At 48.9% G+C, this 20,412-nt stretch overlaps 9 protein-coding genes across 9 annotated transcripts; 5 read left to right on the top strand and 4 right to left on the bottom strand.

Moving 5' to 3' along the window:
• Positions 1–819: 819 nt before the first annotated feature.
• BJY04DRAFT_222361 (guanylate kinase) lies at positions 820–1,634 on the top strand (the record flags this gene model as incomplete). The annotated part of the gene is made up of 4 exons (XM_073717355.1): positions 820–835; positions 911–1,021; positions 1,095–1,297; positions 1,365–1,634. 4 exons carry the CDS (start codon positions 820–822, stop codon positions 1,632–1,634), a joined length of 600 nt encoding a protein of 199 aa, XP_073567048.1.
• Positions 1,635–1,757: 123 nt separating this feature from the next.
• Positions 1,758–3,617, bottom strand: aspD (septin aspD). The gene is made up of 6 exons (XM_073712672.1): positions 3,327–3,617; positions 3,132–3,260; positions 2,998–3,079; positions 2,807–2,944; positions 2,529–2,742; positions 1,758–2,475 (listed from the first exon to the last, which is right to left on the bottom strand). The coding sequence occupies exons 1-6, from the start codon at positions 3,454–3,456 to the stop codon at positions 2,137–2,139; spliced, it is 1,032 nt and encodes a 343-aa protein (XP_073567047.1). The 5' UTR covers positions 3,457–3,617; the 3' UTR covers positions 1,758–2,136.
• Positions 3,618–3,755: 138 nt separating this feature from the next.
• On the top strand, positions 3,756–4,470 carry BJY04DRAFT_132725 (bL32 family ribosomal protein). The gene is made up of 2 exons (XM_073708515.1): positions 3,756–4,220; positions 4,275–4,470. Exons 1-2 carry the CDS (start codon positions 3,881–3,883, stop codon positions 4,304–4,306), a joined length of 372 nt encoding a protein of 123 aa, XP_073567046.1. The 5' UTR covers positions 3,756–3,880; the 3' UTR covers positions 4,307–4,470.
• BJY04DRAFT_132722 (kinetochore Spc25 family protein) lies at positions 4,447–5,567 on the bottom strand. The gene is made up of 2 exons (XM_073708514.1): positions 5,239–5,567; positions 4,447–5,179 (listed from the first exon to the last, which is right to left on the bottom strand). Exons 1-2 carry the CDS (start codon positions 5,468–5,470, stop codon positions 4,635–4,637), a joined length of 777 nt encoding a protein of 258 aa, XP_073567045.1. The 5' UTR covers positions 5,471–5,567; the 3' UTR covers positions 4,447–4,634.
• A 104-nt stretch (positions 5,568–5,671) lies between these two features.
• BJY04DRAFT_198842 (uncharacterized protein) lies at positions 5,672–9,201 on the top strand. Its single transcript, XM_073712671.1, has 4 exons — positions 5,672–5,968; positions 6,026–7,204; positions 7,262–7,934; positions 7,991–9,201. The coding sequence occupies exons 1-4, from the start codon at positions 5,866–5,868 to the stop codon at positions 8,955–8,957; spliced, it is 2,922 nt and encodes a 973-aa protein (XP_073567044.1). The 5' UTR covers positions 5,672–5,865; the 3' UTR covers positions 8,958–9,201.
• A 181-nt stretch (positions 9,202–9,382) lies between these two features.
• Positions 9,383–9,732, top strand: BJY04DRAFT_222357 (copper metallochaperone ATX1; the record flags this gene model as incomplete). The annotated part of the gene is made up of 2 exons (XM_073717354.1): positions 9,383–9,476; positions 9,581–9,732. The coding sequence occupies 2 exons, from the start codon at positions 9,383–9,385 to the stop codon at positions 9,730–9,732; spliced, it is 246 nt and encodes an 81-aa protein (XP_073567043.1).
• Positions 9,733–10,225: 493 nt separating this feature from the next.
• BJY04DRAFT_230870 (DUF2293 domain-containing protein) lies at positions 10,226–13,255 on the bottom strand (the record flags this gene model as incomplete). Its single annotated transcript, XM_073719377.1, has 5 exons — positions 10,226–11,748; positions 11,802–12,543; positions 12,603–12,890; positions 12,950–13,069; positions 13,121–13,255. The coding sequence occupies 5 exons, from the start codon at positions 13,253–13,255 to the stop codon at positions 10,334–10,336; spliced, it is 2,700 nt and encodes an 899-aa protein (XP_073567042.1). The 3' UTR covers positions 10,226–10,333.
• A 1,719-nt stretch (positions 13,256–14,974) lies between these two features.
• BJY04DRAFT_210140 (RING finger and CHY zinc finger domain-containing protein) lies at positions 14,975–16,640 on the bottom strand (the record flags this gene model as incomplete). Its single annotated transcript, XM_073714211.1, has 3 exons — positions 14,975–15,551; positions 15,603–15,967; positions 16,023–16,640. 3 exons carry the CDS (start codon positions 16,638–16,640, stop codon positions 14,975–14,977), a joined length of 1,560 nt encoding a protein of 519 aa, XP_073567041.1.
• Positions 16,641–17,685: 1,045 nt separating this feature from the next.
• On the top strand, positions 17,686–19,238 carry BJY04DRAFT_132642 (SKI complex subunit WD repeat protein SKI8). Its single transcript, XM_073708513.1, has 6 exons — positions 17,686–17,808; positions 17,870–17,906; positions 17,962–18,374; positions 18,431–18,524; positions 18,577–18,763; positions 18,816–19,238. The coding sequence occupies exons 1-6, from the start codon at positions 17,806–17,808 to the stop codon at positions 18,997–18,999; spliced, it is 918 nt and encodes a 305-aa protein (XP_073567040.1). The 5' UTR covers positions 17,686–17,805; the 3' UTR covers positions 19,000–19,238.
• Positions 19,239–20,412: the final 1,174 nt, after the last annotated feature.

Raw genomic sequence — 20,412 nt, 5'->3', positions numbered from 1 at the left:
TTTCTCAAGAAGGGAAAGCCAGAAGATAACGTCGACCGGTGAGAAAAGACATTGACATATCGAGCGTTGCCGCCGTGCCCTTACTGACGAAAGACAATTGTATAGACACATTGTCACGAACCATCTGCTACATTTCCTTGCACTTGATCGATCGGATCCCAAAAAGTTTCAGATCCTTCAGCTGATAGCGGCGCTCCTGGGTTGGTCAGATGGTAGGCAAAGATCGCGTCTCTTCTTGAATTGGATACTGACATTCTGCAGAGCAGCGTGAGCAGGCGGGTCTGGCTCGCCCAGGAACCTCAGGAATCTCAGGAACCTCAGGTAGACTTCGGGTCCCCGGATCGCCCATGCATCGTACGCCTAGTACACCGACTTTAGCCACCGATTTCCTGGAGAATGGAGCGACTAACAAGGAAACACTAGCAGAACTCTGGTCCAACTTTCTTGAACAAGAGTCACAGGCCGCCACCCATGGTGATCATTAGTCGACAATCCGATATTGTGGATACAAAGTACCTGCTATCATCTAATGCTTGCCCAGTCATTGAAATACAGATGTGATGAGGGTAGCGGCCCGCACCTTAGGTCATTTGTACGTTAAGTAGAGGTACCTAGTAGTCACCCTAAAAGCGGGCAAGTTTTTGTCAATCTTCACCGCCTGCGATGCTGAAGCCTGGCCAAGCAAAAGGTGTAAAAACATAGAGCACAATTCCATCCCAAAATCAGATTCAGTATATGCATGCTTTTTTGGTGCTTCGTGGGATAGTGTCACGCTCTGCTAAACGTCTGGCCCCGTTAACTCGCATTTCAGGATTCACCATGGCCACCAGTGCAGGTATGAACCCCTGAAACTGCGAGGATGCTGTCATATACTCCCGCGACAATCGTTAATCACGCAACGATAATTCAGTACAGAAGTTCCGCCCCGTGGTTGTGTCGGGGCCTTCTGGAACCGGAAAATCCACGTTACTCAAGCGACTCTTCGCCGAATTTCCGGACACCTTCGGTTTCTCCGTCTCTCGTCCGTAAACCCCATCCTCATTCTGACGATCAAGAGCTTTCAAGAGACCCGCATCTAAAAATACATACCATAGACACCACTAGAGACCCCCGCCCCGGCGAGCAACATGCCCGCGAATACTATTTCACTACAAAAGAAGACTTCCTTGACCTAGTCAGCAAAAACGGCTTCATCGAGCATGCCCAGTTCGGCGGAAACCATTACGGCACGAGCGTGCAAGCTGTGAAGGAAATCGCGGCCAAGAGAAGAATCTGTATTCTCGATATAGAAATGGAGGTTAGTTTGTCTCATAGCGGGCATCGTGAGAAGTTTGATCCAGTTACTAAATATCGAGTTTCAAAAGGGCGTGAAGCAGGTCAAGAAGACTGATTTGAATGCACGTTTTCTATTCCTTGCGCCGCCATCTGTCGAAGAGTTGGAGAAGAGGCTGCGGGGCCGCGGGACCGAGACGGAAGAAAGTCTACAGAAGCGATTGACGCAGGCAAAGAACGAGCTCGAGTTCGCGCAGCAGCCAGGCGCACACGATAAGATTGTCGTCAATGATGACCTCGAGACGGCATACAAAGAGCTGAGAGATTATATTATTGATGACGGCAAATTTGGAACACAATAATGACAATGATGTAGTTATTAGTGTTCTAGAAAGCAAGCGTGCTTCATTAAGCCATGGTTTTTGTATCTTACTGCTATCTATGTCGTTCCTGCTGTTCACTACATATAGAAGACGCTGAGGAAATATATTTAGAAATATATTTCTCGAACCTAAGAATTGAGGAAATTAAGTACATGAATCAACGAGGTCGATGCTAGCGCTCTTATGCTGGTTCTCTTTTCGAATCGCGGGAAATGGAGTCATAGGAAAGCAAGTAAGCCCAGCCGTTCTCCTTGCAATGGGAGAGAAAACAACAGAATGTACGGAAAAGGCCTAGAGTTAAAAGGGGATATCTGTAAGAGCTGGCTGGGGAAGTGCATAGGGGAACGCCATTCGGTGGTGAAGAATAGATCAGTGAATCTCAAGGGGGCCGTCTTCCGAGTCATTTGCCTTCAAGCACAGCTAGCATCAATATGAACTGTTAATGAATGGCAACGATATTTTTCCCGTCAGGCTCTCCCATTTAATAGCCGTTCATCGTCACCCGCTGTGAGTTGCGGCTCAATTCCCTATCAGCCGAGGGGCTGATTGGCCGACTACCACCAGTGTGGCCACCCGCAGCGCTGCTCTCTTTCAAAGCAAGAAGTTGCTTAGCACGGAAGGTCTCGTAGTGAATCTGGCTTGTCGTTTCGATGAGGTCCTGGAGATGGGTGCGAGTAAGGAAGTTTCGGAGGGACACAAATTCGCAGTGGCTCTCATCCTCCACATTGATGACACCCCAGCGGTTTTGGCGGCCGCGCACGGGCTGGCCATTCACGACGATAGTCCTCTCGCTCCCAACAACGGCGAAGGGGATGATATCCTGACCAAGCATTAGCTGAGCTTCCAAGCACAGCGAATAGCGGAATACGATACCTTAATACGGGCATTAACAGCACGCTCCTCATCATCGAGCTCATCGTTGTCATAGGGGTACATCTTGAGGTTATGGAAGGCGAATTCTTCCTTGATCCGCTCCTTGAAAGCCTGGCGCTCCTCCAGGGTGAGCGAGTCGGCCTTTGCGATCACAGGCACAACATTCACGACGTCGGACAGCTTCTTGAGAACAACGATATCGATCGGTTTCAAGCTATTTAAACAAGCAGTCAGCTCCGCTGGCTCCGTAACATGGTATCAAAACGGCTGAAACTCACGCATGGCCGGAGGGCTGGATGAAGAATAAACAGCAGTGGATGCGGGTATCTTGAATATAGCGGTCACGTTGGGCAGTGAGCTCTTTGCGGAGGTATGCGGAGTGCTGATCCTTTATGTATTTCACAATTGGATCCCAGCTAGCAATAATTAGCTCATAAACGAGAGGTATGGATTCGATTGTAGCCAATACCATCGGTCATTGTTGACCTGGTCACCGTATCCAGGAGTGTCCACAATGTTGAGCCTCAAACGAACACCGTTTTCCTCAATAACTGCAGGTCGTTAGAGGACTGGTTCGACCATGGAACGGAAACTTTCACCTACTGTGAGAGACGGTCTGGATTTCTGTGGTCGAGCGCACAGGTTCGTTAGGAGTTAGACGACCCTTGGAATCGATCAAATGGGATGCGAAGATGGTGTTGATCAAAGTCGACTTTCCAAGGCCAGTCTGGCCTAATGATTGATTGCCTTAGCACAAAGCACAGCTTGGTAGTGGTATCTGGGTCACTCTAGACTCACCAACACACATCACATTGAACTGGAAACCACGCTTCAGCAGCTTCTTCTCAATCTGAGAAGTAATGCTGTCGAAACCAACATGGCTTCGGGGGAAGACTGCACCAGATGGGGCGGAGCTTGTAGTGGCCATAGTGGTGGAAGGGGGCTTCGAGCGCAAGATGTCCGGCGCAGCTAGGGCAATCGATGAAAAGTTCGGTCCAAAGAGTGGAAGGAACAGAAGACAATGGTGCACTCCAAAGGAATCGAACAAGACCAGGTCTTTACCCCAAGATAAAAGCCAGTCTGATATCGATTGAAAGAGAGAGAGCAACCAGCCATGATAGACCCCTTTAATTGTTGTCGCGACTCAGGGGGACGCTAGTCCTATTATGGTCTAGCGCATCTACAGATCCAAGCCTAGCAAACTGTAGGTTGTCGGGGAAAAGCTTCCTTTGCTCGACCTTGACACACGCCCGCTCTCGCGCCCGCACTTGCGTCCCTGCCTCTGTTCCGTCTGTCAAGTCCACCGTCCATTCTTGTTTTGTGCACCTGTACGTGGCTTCAAGCTCACTGAGATGGCTCTGCGCCTGTCAACCAACATGTTCTCGCAAACGCTACCTCGAATCTTCGCACCTTCGAAATCTCTGTCCTTCGCTATCCGTCTCCCATTACGACAATCCTTCATCGCATTCTCTATGTTGCGGCCAGCTGCATTTGCCCTAAAGATACCCGGAATTATGTCTGACCTCTGGGACTCTGTTCTCCGAGCTGTACCGAAGAAGAAAACATCCCACATGAAGAAGCGCCATCGGCAGATGGCGGGCAAGGCATTGAAGGACGTCAAGAACCTCAATACCTGTCCTGCATGTGGACAAATGAAACGTTCACATGTTTTGTGTCAACACTGTGTCTCAGGTACGGATCTTTCATCGTTAAACATTGGGACATTCTAACTTTCTCCTTGAATAGATATTAAAAAACAATGGGGAAAGGCTCAATAAGCCTAAACAATATTTATAGAGGGCAGTAGCCGGCTCGTTGTGGCACATGGGCTACAAGGTCTGAATATATGATCAAGATGTACTTGTATAGATTTCATGTGTGCACTGCATAGTTTGGGGGTCTTTTTTCTCGGCGTTCTATTTAGCAACGAACTCTCTGTATTTCATTCAAGGTCAAGGAACTCTCCGGTGCGCATACTTCGAATCAACTTCCGGTACTTCCCTGATCGCGGACACTAAAGGCAGGATATAACCTGAGTCGCGATGTCAAACAAGCTCACAGTTCAAAAGCAATGGTATCTAATTCTTCAACCCCGCCGATCAACGCTTATTTCAAGGCCTTGACAAAGAGGTTGCGCATCCTTTTCAAGAAAACTCCGAAGTCACGGTCCTCATTCAACATATCCAACACCCGACCGAGCGATTCCCGATCCAATTTAGGCCGCGAATGGAATACTTCGTAATCACGACTAGAAGTCCCAAGTTCAAACCATGCCTCAGCCTCCCAATCCTTCTCCAATAAATGGCTATAAACAAACTTCAAGCGATCTTCTCTACCAGCGCCTTCGATTCGAAGACACAGGTAGTCTTGCCAGAATTCGAGCTCCGGAACATTCAGGCGTGCTTGCGCATCGAGGTATCGCGAGTGCTTTTTCTGCGCATCCACCCTCTGGTTGATGGCCCTCTGCGTTTCTTCAATCTGTTGCTTCAATCGGTCTCGCTTGGTGAGACGAGAATCGCGTTCTAATGTCACGGATGAAACGGCGGCATGCATCTCAGCGGCCTCGGCGGCTTCTTTTTGCAGGGTCTGCTCATGGTTTTGCGACTTCAGGTTTAAAATCTCAATATCCCTGTGCCTCATGCGTTCATCCTCTGGTTACTAACGAGTTAGTGGCAATCTTCGTGCACTCTCGATATAAACAGATTCCCACCTTGTATTTCAGCCAGGCCTATTTTGAACTGATTTCTTTCTTCTAAAACTTGTTTTCGCCCTCGCTCAATAAATGCGTCAAATTGAGCAGTAAACTGGGCCATGCGACTGCGCAGGTCTTCAAATCCGAGATTGATGCTAGGAAGCGAGTCGGCCATTGAGGGTGCAGTCGCAGAGGCCAAAGGCGGCCGCATGCCGCTTGTTGAGAGGGAAGGCTCAAACGATGATGACATGTTATAACTGCGCGCCGGTATGTAGAGTCTGAGTCAAGAGAGCTAGATTGGGGAACCTGGTTTTCGCGTCATCGAGAGGTACCTGTAAGCAATGATGATGATCGTTAGTTAAGATTAGGGAAAGTTGTGTGGTTTGTTGCGGCGCAACCAAAGCTTGGCACTCGCGGCAAACGGCATTTTTCGCAAGTAGCTGCAGGAAAAGAAGAGTCTCCTTCTTGCAAATCGCCTGCCTCAAAACAAATGCTCTCAACAACCGATACCACCGAAGACACTTGTCTGCGCTATACCCGTTGTATTTTGCCGTTGCACATTGATTGAGAAACTGGCTGCTACACCTCTAGATATGCTTACTGGATTGGAACCTTTCTACATCGCGAGCTTCAAAGATAGACCCAATGGATGAAATTTCGACGAGGAATCTCCAGTATGGGATTTTAGGGGAGGCCGTCTACCGACTTGCCTCTCAATCATGGTCGTTTTCGCGTACCCTAGAGCCCTGTAAGTTGGCCGAGGTGGCTTACTTCAAATATATTCAATGACTAACTCCTCGAAAAGCGCCACGCATATTATACACGGGAGTAACGAAAACCGCTGTAGAGACACCATCAACCTCAATTCAACAGACTTTAGCACCAAGACCTACGATTCTCACCCAGGGATACCCCGAGCTTGTTGCAGGATATGACTTCACTAGTAGTGCAAGTCTATCAAACACCATCAATGCGGCAGGTGAAGCATGCAACCCCTCGGCGTCAACGCTTCTTGACACTGGGCGTGCAGTGGATATGAACATTAACAACACCGGACTTCGGGCGGTTCCCATCGTAGCGTTTGCCGCTGGGGAATGCGGCAACATCATTTCTTTCCGAACGATAGTCGACGACACAGTGCAAATTGCTACGGCTCAGCTGCATGTTCCAACAATAGGTGCTGAGGATGCTATTGAATGGGTATCGGACGGTACTCCTGTTCGACAGGTATGCTTCTCAGAAGCCCCTGAGGAGGAAGCCACATTCATGGCCGCGCGCTTTTCATCGACGGCCATATTTCTGCCAATCTTTCACAAAACCCCGGTATCAGTGTCTACCCATAGGCATCAAAATACGTTGCTGTTTAATAATCACACATCTCGCCTTGAACCAAACTTCCTGATGGAGATATCGACCGCACATACTGGGGGCGTCTCGCACGCCGATGTGAAATTCAACCCCTGGGACCAAACCCAATTGGCAATCGTCGACGAGGATGGTACTTGGGGCATTTGGGAACTACGTAACCAACATAGGCGCAATAAAGACAACTGGATCGCTACATGTACGACCTCGGGAAAACTCCCGTGGGTAGGCGCCGACGCTGGTCGGGAAACAAGGGCTCATGGACGACATGACGGCTGGCTAGCTACCGAGTGGGTTGGCACCGGGAACCATATAATTGTCTGTGATCGAAGATGTTCTATGCTTTACCGGATAGAAGGTAGTCGGACGCATTCATACCCTATCGAGTTAGGTTTCAAGAGGAAGTCTGAGTGGATCTTAGACCTCAAGAGGAGCTCTCGCAATCCGAGTCACATCTTCATTCTCACAACCTTTCGACTCTTCTGGTTCGAACTGAATCTGGGTATGCCCACAATCAATGAAAGCACGACGTCAGTGTTGTCTCCGCGCTTGTTCTGGACCCATTTTCGCGATTCAGACGATACAACACTACGATTGAGTTCGTTAATAGTGGATGATGGTAGGGCATCTCACTATTATCTTATAAGATAACATAGCGCTAACCGGTCCCGAAAAGAACTTTATCTAGTCTTATTTTCTCGATTGAATCATCTCGTACTAGCATTTCGTTGTTGTGAGCCACCCGAGCTTGCAGGTGATCCAGCATCTGCTCCCGATCCTTTCTTTCTGCACATACCCTCCACTTCAGACTCAGTAGAGCACACTCAGGCTCTTTCGACTACTACTCGATTTTCGACACTTGTATTCAAAGAGATTGCACCCAAAACATTGGGTAAAGATCAGCTCGACGCTGATGGGGCTCTTATCAAGGTCTTTGTTGTTGATTCACGTTTACGCGTGGAAGAATTGATATTATCGAAACATTCGGCCCGTCGGACCAACAGCGAGGGCTTAAATGAAAGAAGCCTCATGCGTGTCAGGAATCTGCGCCTTGCTGGACAGCAACAAGCGGCGCCCCCTTCCCTAGGTGAATTCATAGTTGATGACTGGGATGGATCTGCACTTGGCTATGGGCTTGTTTCAGACCGTGGAGTTGACAGTATAGCTCCCTCGGCAGCACGCCAATTCACGCTTGATTTTACACAGATTTACGAGATAGCGACTGGGGCTCCAAGATACCTACCGCAGGAGGGTGAAGGGGATTCTAGTACGAGCTTTCAAGAGTCCTTTGAGGAACTGGCAAACATAGCTAGCCAGCAGAATTTCAACCATTCTACCGGCCGGACAGCGTAAGTCCTTGATAATTGTCTGTAGGTGACGCTGGGAAACTAATACAACTATCTAGGCTCGAGATCCTCCGAAAAGTCCTTTTACTCGATGACCTTGATCAGACCGCTCAAGACCTGGGAAGCTTCATCTCTGATAGAACCACAAGCAATATAGTCCTGGAAGGGCGAAACTCGTTCCTTCTCCAACCATATGATCCCTTCACGTCGCCCTCGACCCAGAATAAAAAACAATCAAAGCAACCCAGTCTGGATTTAGTCGCTATATATGACCGACTAATCAATCATTGGCTGGTTGGCCTGCCTTCCAACATCCCTGGACGTGCGAGGATTACAAAGGAGAAGGCTATTCGACAACTTGTAGCCGATATAGTATTGGCGCAAATTATTTTAGCGCACCGGTTAACAACCGTTGAATCCAACACTATATATGAACTCCCAGTTTCCGACCCACCCGGACATACCGATGAGCCGTCATTGTACGAAGTATTGCCGACATTTGTTGACCATTGCACCAAGTCACAGGCAAACATAGCCTGGCAAAGCAATTCTGCAATTGAAGAATTTATATTGCCCCGACCAGGGGTAGATAAATGTCCGACTTTCAGGGCACTATCGACATACACGACTTTCAGCGCGCCAGTTATAATGTCCCGGGATGCGGAACGCATACTCGACCACTGGAAACCTGCAATCGACCCATCCTCATACTCACTGTCTTCTGAAGTGTCGCAATTGCCGTCGAGGATTAGAAAACAAAGACGAAAATCTCGAAAGTGGATGTCTCAGAAGAATGTGAGCCTCGATTCCTCTGTACCTCTACCACCCCCACCCCCTGTCCCCGCCGTGAGATATTGGGGCAATAAGCTCAATGACAGCCAGTCACCGGCATCCAGATTACAAAGCAGCCAGGTTACGGATGTTCTCTCAATGACACAGATCGAGCGAGGAACGTTCGGGGGCCGCGAGGCCGGTCAAAAAAGTGGCATCAAAGCGAGGAAGAAAAAAAGGGCAGCTGGGTTCTAGGACGTCGGTCGATCTCGTGTGTTTGGAACGATCGAACACCCTTAGGCTTGGCTCGGTTTGGTATATTAGTCTGTATGGGCTACACAGAGTGGTAATCTCCCACTGCGGAGTATATTGTAGTTTAATAAATTTGGCTTCTGTTGATCAAATGAGGCGATAATCCAACTCTATGAGCCATCTGTACGCCTTTTCATAGGGGCTAAAAAAGCAGAGTATGGACATTACAGACCGCCACTGAGCGAAAGAGAGTGTCAAAAAGTGGCATAGGAAGCAAGACAGACAATGCGCCTGTTTGACCTATATTAAGGCCATCAGCTCAGCCGTCCTAAGACTCCGCGCTCCCCTCCCCTCCACTTGACATTACCTTCGCAACTCACCAACAACCACAACCTATTACTCTCCAACTCTACTTCGAATCGTCGAATATGGCGGACGCAGAGCACAACTACAAATTCAACGTGAGCATGAGCTGCGGCGGCTGCTCCGGCGCCGTTGAGCGTGTTCTCAAGAAATTAGACGGTGCCATGCCCCCCCTTTCACCCCTCCACCCTACCCGCCAAACCCATAGCGAAGGATACTCGTCGCCGCCAACCTGGAAATTCACTAACATGCATCATAACTAGGCGTGAAATCCTTTGATGTCTCCCTTGACTCCCAAACCGCAAACATTGTCGCCGCCCCATCCCTCCCGTACGAGACTGTTCTTGAGACGATCAAGAAGACCGGGAAGAAAGTGAACTCCGGAGAGGCCAATGGGCAGGCTAGGGACGTCTAAGCCAGGCTCGCGACTATGCTACCACGATGGTATCTTCACGATCTTGATGGAAGGCATGTATTATGGTCTGATAATTTTGGTGACGACGTATCGCAAATTACATAGTAGCTGAGCACCTAATTCATGCAGCAAAGCAACTGCGCTTATTCATCCCCTTGCTCTCTGTTTAAAACATCATGCGAACTTTTATCTGTCGTTCTCGCTCATAGGCTGGATAGATACTGATATGATTTGCGCTTGTATGAGAAAGAGGCCTTCTAATTGGCAAACCTGGAATCTCCACGACTCGATAACTATTCCATTAAGACATACGGTGCTGGGTATCATGCTCAATACAAAAATGGCGACCAAACAATATATCTGCAAAGCCAAAAGAAGTCACTAATAGCGTCTCAGTCCATGATCATAACAGTCCGGCTCTTAGGTGGAGGGTATTGCACATCATCAACTCTTCTATTATAGACCGGAGGATGATGTTCCTTGGCAAGAGTTGTGGGTTGGCATAGTTCGTGGATGGCCCTAGTGAGAAACCAAATAAGCTTGAATGCTTGCAAAGGCCCATGTATGGAAATGCAGAAGCGAGAGTAGGAGTAAAAATAAGTCAGGTTCCTATAAGAATGGGGCTCTCTTCGTGGCCATACCGTGGAGAGGTTTGAAGATTATAGGACTGGTTGTCGTAGTGGTAGACAGGAGACTGTTTCCTGGATAATCTATGGTCATGTTGTCTTGAATCTTGATTGCCGATTGCGGAATGTTGCTGGGAAAGAAGCAGCCCCTGAGCGCCATAAGGGATTCGACCCCGTGGTCCTGATAATAAACTATCCGACGGGACGCGCCCATGCTGGCCACCATAAATTTTGGAAGCCATAGGCTGCAGCGGGTCTTTCATAATGGGGCTAGCGGGATGGCGGCGGATGGGTCGGTGCTCTGGTATACTAGGTTCGATGGAACGAACAAACCCCTCTGCATAGACCTTTTGTTTCTCTGCAGGTGCATAGTCTGCAAGGTTCCTGTACCAAAGACTGGGTTCATGCGAAGGGTCTATTGTTTCATCGGGATTACGGCCATGCACACTGCGAGATATGTGTGACTTCGTCGCATCTGATGATCGGGGGGGAGGCTGCCCAGTCCTTTCGCGATCCCTATCAATAGGAATGGCGTATCTCGTAGCAGGTCTCACACGAGGCTGACCTGGAGATCTGTGATAATTGACCTGAGAGTTACCAAGTCGACTGGGAGAACAGGGCTGGTTACCATAAGCTTCGGGTGGGATCTGATGTTTGAAAGCCTGGGCCTCGTGTTCAAAGCGAGTAGTAGAGGCCGAAAGGACATGAGCACTGCCTGGTAGTTGTTGGGGATCGTGTAGTGGCTCAACTGCCGCAGCATAGCGTCTACGGACATTCACGCCGGTTTGCATAGAAGAATGTCCGGTCACGGTGTAACGATTGCCTGGATGAGTACGGAGAGTACCTGGTCCGCTGGGGGATAGAGGGGTTTCCAATGGAACCGGTTCATGATATATCAATCGCCGTCTCTTAGAGTCATAATCCTCGATGGGGTCCTGGGGGATTTTATGGCTTGGAATGTCCGCGCCAACCTGGCGATGTGGTGTCACTGAGCGGAAAGTGAACGCTCCTGACATCCTCTTGGTAAGGTGCTCCAGAGGGCCACTGCTTATACGTTTGAGATTTAAAGGAAGAGGGCTCTCAATGGAGGGTAGCACGCTATCTTGCTGTGTCGCATTCCTGTTAAGTAAGTGTTCCGATGGCTGGGGTATGAGTCCAAGACTGTCTGCGTGTCTACCTTGTGATTCCCTTGGACCGCTAACGAAAACAGGTTCGTTCGACAGGTCGGGATGTTGCAAATGACGTCTTTTTGGCTCCGAAATCGGCGCTCTTTTGAGCGAAACCAGATAAGGAGGATTGAGAGAGACAAGAGAATCTTTATTCTCGATTGGCAATTCGCCTACAGGATATGGTTCAAATGGCTCATGGAGAGTTAGCACAGCCGAGTTGCCTGTACATAGATATTCTCCGCATGGAAGGCTAAGCAGGGCGAAGGTGTAGAACTTACATGATGCTCTGCCACGGGTTGAAGCGGGGCCCGGATCGAATTGGGGATGACTGTTCTTTGGTTAGGTATGGTATCAGGAGCAGTAGAAGACTGGCGAGGTTCAATCCGTTGGTGAACAGGAGCTCCCCTGTCAAAGGGCTCCCTGTTTATTCCGCATATTCCCTGCAGAGGATCTCCAAGGGAATATGAAGGCTGACAACTGGGACCACTTGATAAATTTTTGTATTTGTTGATAGCACGATCCCAAGCTTGGTACCTGCTAAAACCGCGACGGTCAATCTTGGCCTTTTTAGGGACTTCCGGGATGAAGCGAAAGCCGGGCGTAGCTTCATCCTCGGATTGTTCTACATGTGCTTCCCGACGAGCAGTATTGCCATAGCTGATGGGTTTCATATGGAGTTCTTCGATGACGGGTTTGCTGGATATGACCTCCACGCTAGTATCTCGACCTTGAGATGGGAGCGGCTCTCCTTCAATATCGCTATCTTCATCGTCAGAGATGACGATGACTTCTCGAAATACATCTTCGAGAACTGTTTTCCCATTCTCGTCGTCGCCTCTCCATTCCACTAGCTTAGCGAGGGTTGGCTGCTCAACCGTGGCTCTGGCTTCATGAAAAGAGGTGGCTTTAAGAAGGCGGTCGTAGTTCGTGTATATGTGTCGAATATGAGCAACAACTGCCAATTGAGCTCGGCGGGCGAGGGGGAGCTCAACTGCTGTACCTACTTTGCGTTGCCCCTGAAGATAGAGTCAGAGCCTGTTGAATGCCAGGCTTATGCCTTGATAATGGGTCCTACCTTTTGGAACGCTGTTTTTATGATCTGGTTGAGGTCATTGTCTGGAATGTTAGGAAAAAGATCCTTGAGAACGTCCCTCGCCTCTGTATTGATGGTTATCTGGGGAACCGAGTCAGCATGCTTGCGGCTATTCTCATCGCTCATGCCGTAAATAGACACGGCCTTTCCGGTGGCCGTGAGATATAGACCACGGTCCATACACACGGCTGCAACTACAGCACTTGGAAAGTGATACCCAATACGGTGCACATGCTGTGAAAGACCATGGGTGTGCAAATGAGGAGTTGTCTGAAGAGAGCGCGACCGGTTAGAGGGTCATACGTCACATCGGAAGAGAATTTGCATACAGAAACCGCGTACACCTTCATGCCATCTCTTCGACAAAGTTCTTTGCAGGTGGTCGTGAAATGTGGATCGCCTGCCGATATGAAGGTATAACCGGGAGGTGCTTTGGTTTCAAAAGATATCTAGCATGTTTGTCAGATAAGTCTATACAGGACGGGCCATTATTGACATACCACACTCCGAAGCTTCTTTTTCTCCCGGGTGATAGATTCCAAGATGATTTTATGCTTCCGGCCCTTTCTCTTCGCAGTCCAACGCGGGCTCCGCCTGGCCAGAACTGAAGCAGACTTTCGAGAAACTTGAGTCATCGTTGACAATCGACGATCTCAGGTGACTATAGAAGGCGTGTATTGAGCATCATGAAGTTCGTCCCGAATATGGACTACGACTCCGAGGTAGATAAGAAACGATGCGCAGAGAGCGCTTTAGGCCTGTAGCGCACAGTGAGAGACAGCTTGGAGGGCGAGCTTTCGGTCGGTCAGTGCACCATCTTCACGTTGGGCGGCGTTAGGGTGGCAGTAGCGTCTGGACGCGCCTGAATTTGGTGAATGAATACTGGCCTGCGTAGTTGAGACAGGATTTTAAGGTGGCACACAAGGGATAGGTCAAAGTCGGCAACAGGCTATGTACGAATCTCAAGAGGAGGAAGAGAGAGACAAGGGAAAGTTGATGTGTTGAAGGGCACCAGAGCGCAACCATTTCGGCCTAAAATGTGGGCGCATGCTGTCTCCTCTAGATTGGGTTAGCGCGGTCGCTGACTTGCCTAGATACAGTAATCATGGCCAACATTCAATCACGACAACAATCCCATGGGTTATAATGAGTACGGCAGCTCTTGCAGAACGACAGGCAATTGTCCATGCCTACCGGCAGCTATACCGGCAGAGCTTGAAGGCTGTCAATTATTCAAGCCCGGCGCGCCATTTAGTCCTCCAGACTTTGCGCGATTCATTCCGTATATCGCCAGCTCTAGAGTTCAATCCCTCGAAAATCACCAATACCCTCAATTTTCTCCGCAAGGCCGCCGATATTTCGGGCACCGAACACAAAATTCTGAAGAATCTACTTTTCATCAAGTATTGGGATCAGCCACAAACGAGGACAGATACCAGGCCGTGAGTGTTTCCGAGTCAATCGCCGATTTTGCTAGTCTCTAATTTTATTGCTCTTAGTTTTCGAGGACTAGGAGTTAACCAAAGAGATCCTCGCATGCGTAAAGATGCCCGCGATCAATTTAACAGGACGTTAGCGCAATTTAACGAGAGTTTGGGAACATGCCTGAGGTAGCTAGGGCAGAATAGACCCATCGATAGCCACCCGGTCTTGCAGTCTGTTGGCGGGTAATGTAGGCCCTAGCTAAAGCTTCCAGGTTCTACTTGGCGATAGGAACCTGCCCGCTCCCGATTCAATGGTACATCATATCCCGCACTCACACGCGATCCTAGTATGCTCGAAAAGTAGAGCTCCTGCGTGAAAACCTTGGGCGAGCTTGAATCAGCCATGCCCTTATTCCCAGACCAAGATGCGCTCGACTTGACGATTTAACAATTCACCTATGGTGGTTAAGACTGAAACCAAACTCAATGGTGAAGTGAAGAACATGCGAGTATAATTTATGCTTGAGGAATGTTTTTGGGTGCTTAGTTTTGGGTTAGTTGTAGTACATCTCTAATGAAAATCATGGTGGGCTATGTATGATAGCAAATAGATATATGCGAGCTGGATATTAGGGACCCTGAAAGACGCGACCCAGTTTACTTTAATCAGGGTTTTTTCTTTGTCTGCGAAGCTCCAGAACTAGACTATGCCACGCTAGGTCCATGCGTAAAAAGCCAATAATTCTTGAACTCCAAACACCTAAAATCCATACCACTCATTTATGATGGCTCATATAGTTGGACCCGCCAGCCATAGCCAGTGCGCCCTGATCGTAAGTGTCTATACTGCGTTGGTCCAGCCGGTTGTCTTTTCTTTTCTTTTTTTTTTCATTTGCAGTATGGTTCAATCGCCTGAACCCTGTAGATGTATCAGCGGTGGCCAAAGATGTCGATGCCCTCGGCTTCCTCCTCTTCATCCTCTTCATCCGAGGCCTTCTCTTCCGAATCGCTAGAGGCCGACAACTCTTCGCCTTCTTCGTCGTCGTCGGCTGGATCTGATCCCCTCCCGAGAAATCCATATTTGTACTTGAACTTAGTCCCCCAAATACTAAGCTCACCATCCCCATCATTCTCGTCTGTTTGATTGGGACGGCTACCAAATAATGATATGGACATAGACCTGTGCGGCTGCCTCTCAGGTGGTATCCCAAAGTAATTGCTGATCACAGGTGAGATTGCACGGCCACGGGTGAGATTATAGGAGTAAAATTGCCCGGGCTGGCTTCGAGAAGTTGACGGGCTGAATTGAGGGTGAGCGCCTGACCCAGGTGCTGAGCTGGGGTCAGTCTGCAATGGCGCTAGAGATGACAGCACCGACTCGTCCACACCATAGGAAGATGATCTTTGCCTAGGAGCAGAAAAGCTTTCCCCTTGAGTATTTGGCCCAGATGAGCCAATATCATCTCCTTGCAAGACACTAAGTTGAGTAGTATTATATGATTCGCACCTGAGTAAGTCGTCAGTCGGTGCCATAAGCTCGCCAGTTGAGAGTTCTCACATGTCACACTTCAAGCCCAACCAGTGGTACTTGACCACTGACTTAGTAGCACAATCATTACAAGTAATAATAGCCTTAGTATCTTTGAAGTCAACTGGCATCGGTTGGCTTTGGATTGACCTGTCCAAATTCCGAAACGTTGCTTCCATATTTCTGATAGTCTTGCTACATATCGGACAGCGATACGAGGATTTCGAGTATTCAGTGAGACATCGTTGATGGATGCTATGTCCGCATCGCATGAAAACCACCGTCTCAGGAGAGGTAAACATGTAGTCTCCACAAATTGGACAATCACACTGCGTCGATCGCTCAATGCACCTATGAGTTGTTTCGATTGAGATAGGAAGGCAGACACTGCAGGTCTACGAGAGAGTTAGCGATAATGTTGTTCAACCCTTTCTTTTGCTTCCAGCTTACCTTGCAGTGGAAGAAGTCCTTGCCTATACCCTTCCCAACACGGCAAATCCCGCAATCGTTGCAGTGGTAGATGCTCCTATTAGCATCATTATCCCAAAGTTTACAAGCAGCACAGTAGTACTGCGCCGCTAGCTCACCACACTGTTTACAGTACTGAGCGGCAAACTGTGCATGCCCACATAGCATGCACAGCATATTTTCCGTTTTCGGTCGGTTAAGGTGATGGTCTTCGACCTCGTTGTGACATAGCCGACAAGTGTACCACTTCTTGCAATCATAGCATTGTAGCTTCACGTTCCTTTTATAATGAGGGCAACCTAGACTAGGTTCCTCAAACACCTCAACGTCCGCATCCTCAGCATCATCGGCAGGCAAATCCGCCTCCACCCTGGGATAAAATGTTGGTTTTATGTCCTCGGCGGTCAGAGTATGCGAGATGCCTTGAGGAGCGGAAGTAGCTGTTGAGGCCGACGAAAGGGAAGGTTGATCAAACGACTGGCCGCTCCACCGGTTTGGGGTATGTGCTCGTTCGAGGTTTCGAGAAGACGGTGTGGGGGAGGAGCTCGGCGAAAGATAATATCCTGACAATGATTGGGATGAATTGTATTTTTCCGTCATGAGGTCGTGGATCATGCGAGCCTGCTCTGTACTAGTGTACCTTAAATCTCGGATAGCATGAATCCGCCTCCGCAATGCGCCCATGCCGTCGTCCTCTGGAAGCAGGGACTGGACATTTGTCTCATCCACCTCTAGGTTGTAGTCTGCAGGCCTTCGGGGGTCTTGTGTAGTATCTGAGCTGATGAGAGAGTCATCCTGTGCCGTAGCAGACATGATGTGTCCTTGTCTAGATGACAGAAGTCGTTCACCAGTGCTCAAGTCCGCAATGCTACCATGATCTTGCAACGGGTGGCCGGTAAGGTTATTCTCAGCGGTATTCGAATGGTATACGCTACTATGCTCGGAGGACGATGGCTTCGGATTGGATGTGGATGGCAAAACTGCATTTAGAGAACCCTCCTCAGCCGCAATCGCGCTGTCGCCCGAATGCTCCCTGGAGCGCTTGTCTTGCGTTAAGTCTGACATAATGGTGCCTTGGTCAGCATTGCTGCAGTTGTAATCTGCCAATATCTTATTTCTCGAGATCTGGGTCGCCGATAGGTAGAATCATTATAGCAAACGGGACGCAGGCTCGATTGACGGGACGAACGAAGGCCTCTGAACAGCGGCTTTCGACAATAACGAATGTAGGGCGCCCGGAAGTTGGGACCAGCAATGTTTAGGACAAGCCGTATATAGGAAAAATAAAGAAGGCCTAGATGGTTGGGAGCTAGGGCCCGACTAAGTATCTAGATAGGTATGAGGTGCAGGTGGCAGGAGCGACCCGATCTTAATACGGGACTCGACTCAGGTGCCCACCTTCTAAGGTTGTTCTTGCTGGATGTGAACAGCAGCACCGCCTTCGCCCCTCACCTGATAAGGTGCTCTTTCACGCTCCATTATACTGGTATCCATTTATCCAGCTCATCATATCTTAGATTATGATTGGACTGGGATCAGGGACGTTTGTATATAAAAATAAATGTGCTTGGTGGTGACTGTTGCTGCTCGCATATGGGAACGATACTATAATCTATTAGCCTAACCAACAACTCGTGGAAGCTTCCAACTCTCGGATGATCTCATTTGGCCGCAACTCGTCCCACCACAACAGAAATTCAACAAATTTCAACAGCAAGCCATATCCGGAGAGCAGGGCATTGCACAAGCAAGCATCTTTCCAAGAATGGTAGGTCTTTGTACATGCTAGAAAACCAATTGCCTGGCTTCTAATTGAGCATGGTTCACAGTCGAAACAGTACCTTTCCTATGGTTCGGCAGATGAAAGTAAGTTCGAAACTCATATATTTCCACCACTGTTTCCTCTTTTGATAGTATACAGCTCATCCCACCGATATTTTCTCCCTGGCTGTGACCGATACGCAGATCTTGTCAGTATCAGGATCCAACGCTCTTCAGGTCCACTCAACAACCAACCCTGACTTTCCTCTGATCCAGACCCTCAACGCCCACAAGGTTGGGTGTCACCATGTGGTGGCCGATGCGAAAGGATCAAAGGCTGTCAGTGTAGGCTTTGGTGGTGAGGTTGTCATCTGGGTATCTCATGATGGCTCGTGGTCGAAGTCGAGAGATGTTACGCTCGCGGATGTTTGGGCAGTTGCACTGTCCGCCGACGGCCAGTATTTGGCTGGGACGACTCAGAACGGCCATATCAAAGTCTGGGATCTGAATTTAAACGCAGAAGAGATACGCGATCACGAAACAAAGGGCAGTTTTGGGACATGCATAGACTTGGTAAGCTCCGCCCGCTTTGATAAAAAAGTAATCAAATGCTTACACGGTATTTTTAGTCACCGGACGGCCGGTTCATTGCCAGTGGTCATGAGAATGGCAGTGTCTATATCTTTAGCACGGAGACAGGACGAATGCCGTTTAGTTTGTCAGGTATGTTGTCAGCCAAGGTTCGAAATTTCCATTCTTCTAACCCCTTGCGAAGGTCTAGTGAAACCAGTAAGAGCAGTTGCTTTTTCTCCAGGCGGAAAGTTTCTGGCTGCCGCTGGCGACTCCAGAGTAATTGTGCTATACGATACATCTTCGGGAGAGCAGATTGCCAGTCTTACCGGTCATGCTGCATGGATCCTGTCTCTCTCTTGGAGCACTACAGGCGAATATCTTTTGAGCGGGTAGATTGGCTCCTCATACACTTTGTTGGCGTAGGGTACTAACGGATAACAGATCTTTCGATGGCAAAGTTAAAATATGGTCGATTGACACGCGAAGTTCTGTTGCTACCCATTCTGAGACTGAAAAGGCTGTCTGGTGCGTGAGATGGCTTCCGAAAGTGGGAAAATCAGAGGGATTTGCTACAGCCGGTGCCAACAGAAGCATTTCCTTCTATAGAGAAGCCACAGGCGGTTGAAGAGCTGTTGAGGATAGATACAACTTCTGAGAAGGCTTCATACCGACCTAGGTAGTATGTCCAGCTAGTAACTAACTCTATCCAAGCCTGTGTCTAAAAGCCTGCCCCGTGAACAGCAACGAAACTAATGACACCCATTGTTGTCATGCAAGTGGACTACACTTTCCTCAACATGGAGTAACAATACTGTAACCAATATAGTTCAACAATTACACCCGATAATTAGGTGTATATCCGTTTCTAGCCAGCTATTCTGGTCTATTAACGAAACTACATATATGATTAGGTAATCATCCTTTGCGGGCGCCGGGAGCGTTCGATTGCCTTCTCTGGGTGACTGCTGCTCGCGACTTGATAAGTTGATCTCCAGGGCTGACGTTCCGACAACAATACCTCGTGGAGGCGGCGAATAATAATAACTCATAACATTGTGACAATACATGCACCCATAGCCTCTTACATATCTTTAAATCTACACTGGAGATATTCTTACTCCTACGACTTTCTCTGAATCGATTCCTACCAGCGCTCTTTTCATCTCTCGTGCATTCCTTCTCTTGTTACTCCTGATCTTCCTTCCGTCCTCGGCCTTATGTTCGTTCGCTTCTGAAACAGAGCACGGATCTTTTTACAGCTTGGTCCCTATTCTTGTCAGATCATTGATAAGCAAGACCCGTACCTCTCCTTTCGCCAGGACGGCAGCCTGTGACGCAAACTCCAAGGCTGAAAAGGCTCATCTATTTTTACTTTGAGCCATCTAATCCCTTCTTCTCCCCCTGTGTTTCCCGACAGATAACTAGGTCGACTCTAATTCCCGCTATCGATAGTCGAGACTCGAACATCCGAATGCGCTGAAATACCTCCCCACCTTGGCCTAAGATATCATGACCCGGCGCAATTCCAACATCGAAATTCAGCTTCCCGATGCTGGAACTGCTGTTGGGCCTAACAACCTGATTGAGCCGGATATAGAGATGCTGTCCGATGAACCCACTCCGTCGCTTCACCTTCCAGCACACCTCGCCGCGCGTTTCGCTCGAAAGCCGAAAGTGATCCGACGCTCTTCCGCAGCTTCATCTCGACGGAGCTCGATCACCTCCCTGCATTCGCAACATTCAAACGCTGCCTCTCATGGAGCGACCCATACTGACCATATCGCGCAACATCTCCGACGAGCGTCGATCCTAGAAAGCCGGAAGGCGAGGCTAGCGGATCGTGCGCTACATGCTGAAAAGGTGAGGCTACGTGCCGCCCTTACAAAAGCTGCTACTCGAAACCTCCAGAAAGAAGGGAGGGCATTGGCAGCTCAACAGGCTCGCGAGCGATTGCTGGCAGAGATTACCGCCAAGTGCGAAGAGGAGGTTCGGCGCGCGAAGAAGAAAGCAGAAGATAACCGCGAAAAGAAGGCAGCTG

Source organism: Aspergillus karnatakaensis, assembly GCF_047715665.1.
Source record: "Aspergillus karnatakaensis strain CBS 102800 unplaced genomic scaffold BJY04scaffold_58, whole genome shotgun sequence".
Classification (NCBI taxonomy): domain Eukaryota; kingdom Fungi; phylum Ascomycota; class Eurotiomycetes; order Eurotiales; family Aspergillaceae; genus Aspergillus; species Aspergillus karnatakaensis.
This window is presented reverse-complemented; position numbering and strand designations above follow the sequence as displayed.

What these genes read in the sequence shown, in the direction of transcription:
- BJY04DRAFT_132642 (XM_073708513.1), top strand. An exon ending in CTATGGTTCGGCAGATGAAA is followed by an intron (nt 17,907 to 17,961) that starts GTAAGTTCGAAA and finishes GATAGTATACAG; the next exon opens with CTCATCCCACCGATATTTTC. An exon ending in AATGCCGTTTAGTTTGTCAG is followed by an intron (nt 18,525 to 18,576) that starts GTATGTTGTCAG and finishes CCCCTTGCGAAG; the next exon opens with GTCTAGTGAAACCAGTAAGA.
- BJY04DRAFT_198842 (XM_073712671.1), top strand. Translation starts at nt 5,866, where the DNA reads ATGGATGAAATTTCGACGAGGAATCTCCAGTATGGGATTTTAGGGGAG. An exon ending in TTCGTTAATAGTGGATGATG is followed by an intron (nt 7,205 to 7,261) that starts GTAGGGCATCTC and finishes GGTCCCGAAAAG; the next exon opens with AACTTTATCTAGTCTTATTT. An exon ending in CATTCTACCGGCCGGACAGC is followed by an intron (nt 7,935 to 7,990) that starts GTAAGTCCTTGA and finishes ACAACTATCTAG; the next exon opens with GCTCGAGATCCTCCGAAAAG.
- BJY04DRAFT_132725 (XM_073708515.1), top strand. Translation starts at nt 3,881, where the DNA reads ATGGCTCTGCGCCTGTCAACCAACATGTTCTCGCAAACGCTACCTCGA. An exon ending in GTGTCAACACTGTGTCTCAG is followed by an intron (nt 4,221 to 4,274) that starts GTACGGATCTTT and finishes CTCCTTGAATAG; the next exon opens with ATATTAAAAAACAATGGGGA.
- BJY04DRAFT_132722 (XM_073708514.1), bottom strand. Translation starts at nt 5,470, where the DNA reads ATGTCATCATCGTTTGAGCCTTCCCTCTCAACAAGCGGCATGCGGCCG. An exon ending in AGGCCTGGCTGAAATACAAG is followed by an intron (nt 5,180 to 5,238) that starts GTGGGAATCTGT and finishes GTTAGTAACCAG; the next exon opens with AGGATGAACGCATGAGGCAC.
- aspD (XM_073712672.1), bottom strand. Translation starts at nt 3,456, where the DNA reads ATGGCCACTACAAGCTCCGCCCCATCTGGTGCAGTCTTCCCCCGAAGC. An exon ending in AATCCAGACCGTCTCTCACA is followed by an intron (nt 3,080 to 3,131) that starts GTAGGTGAAAGT and finishes AACGACCTGCAG; the next exon opens with TTATTGAGGAAAACGGTGTT. An exon ending in CTGTTAATGCCCGTATTAAG is followed by an intron (nt 2,476 to 2,528) that starts GTATCGTATTCC and finishes ATGCTTGGTCAG; the next exon opens with GATATCATCCCCTTCGCCGT.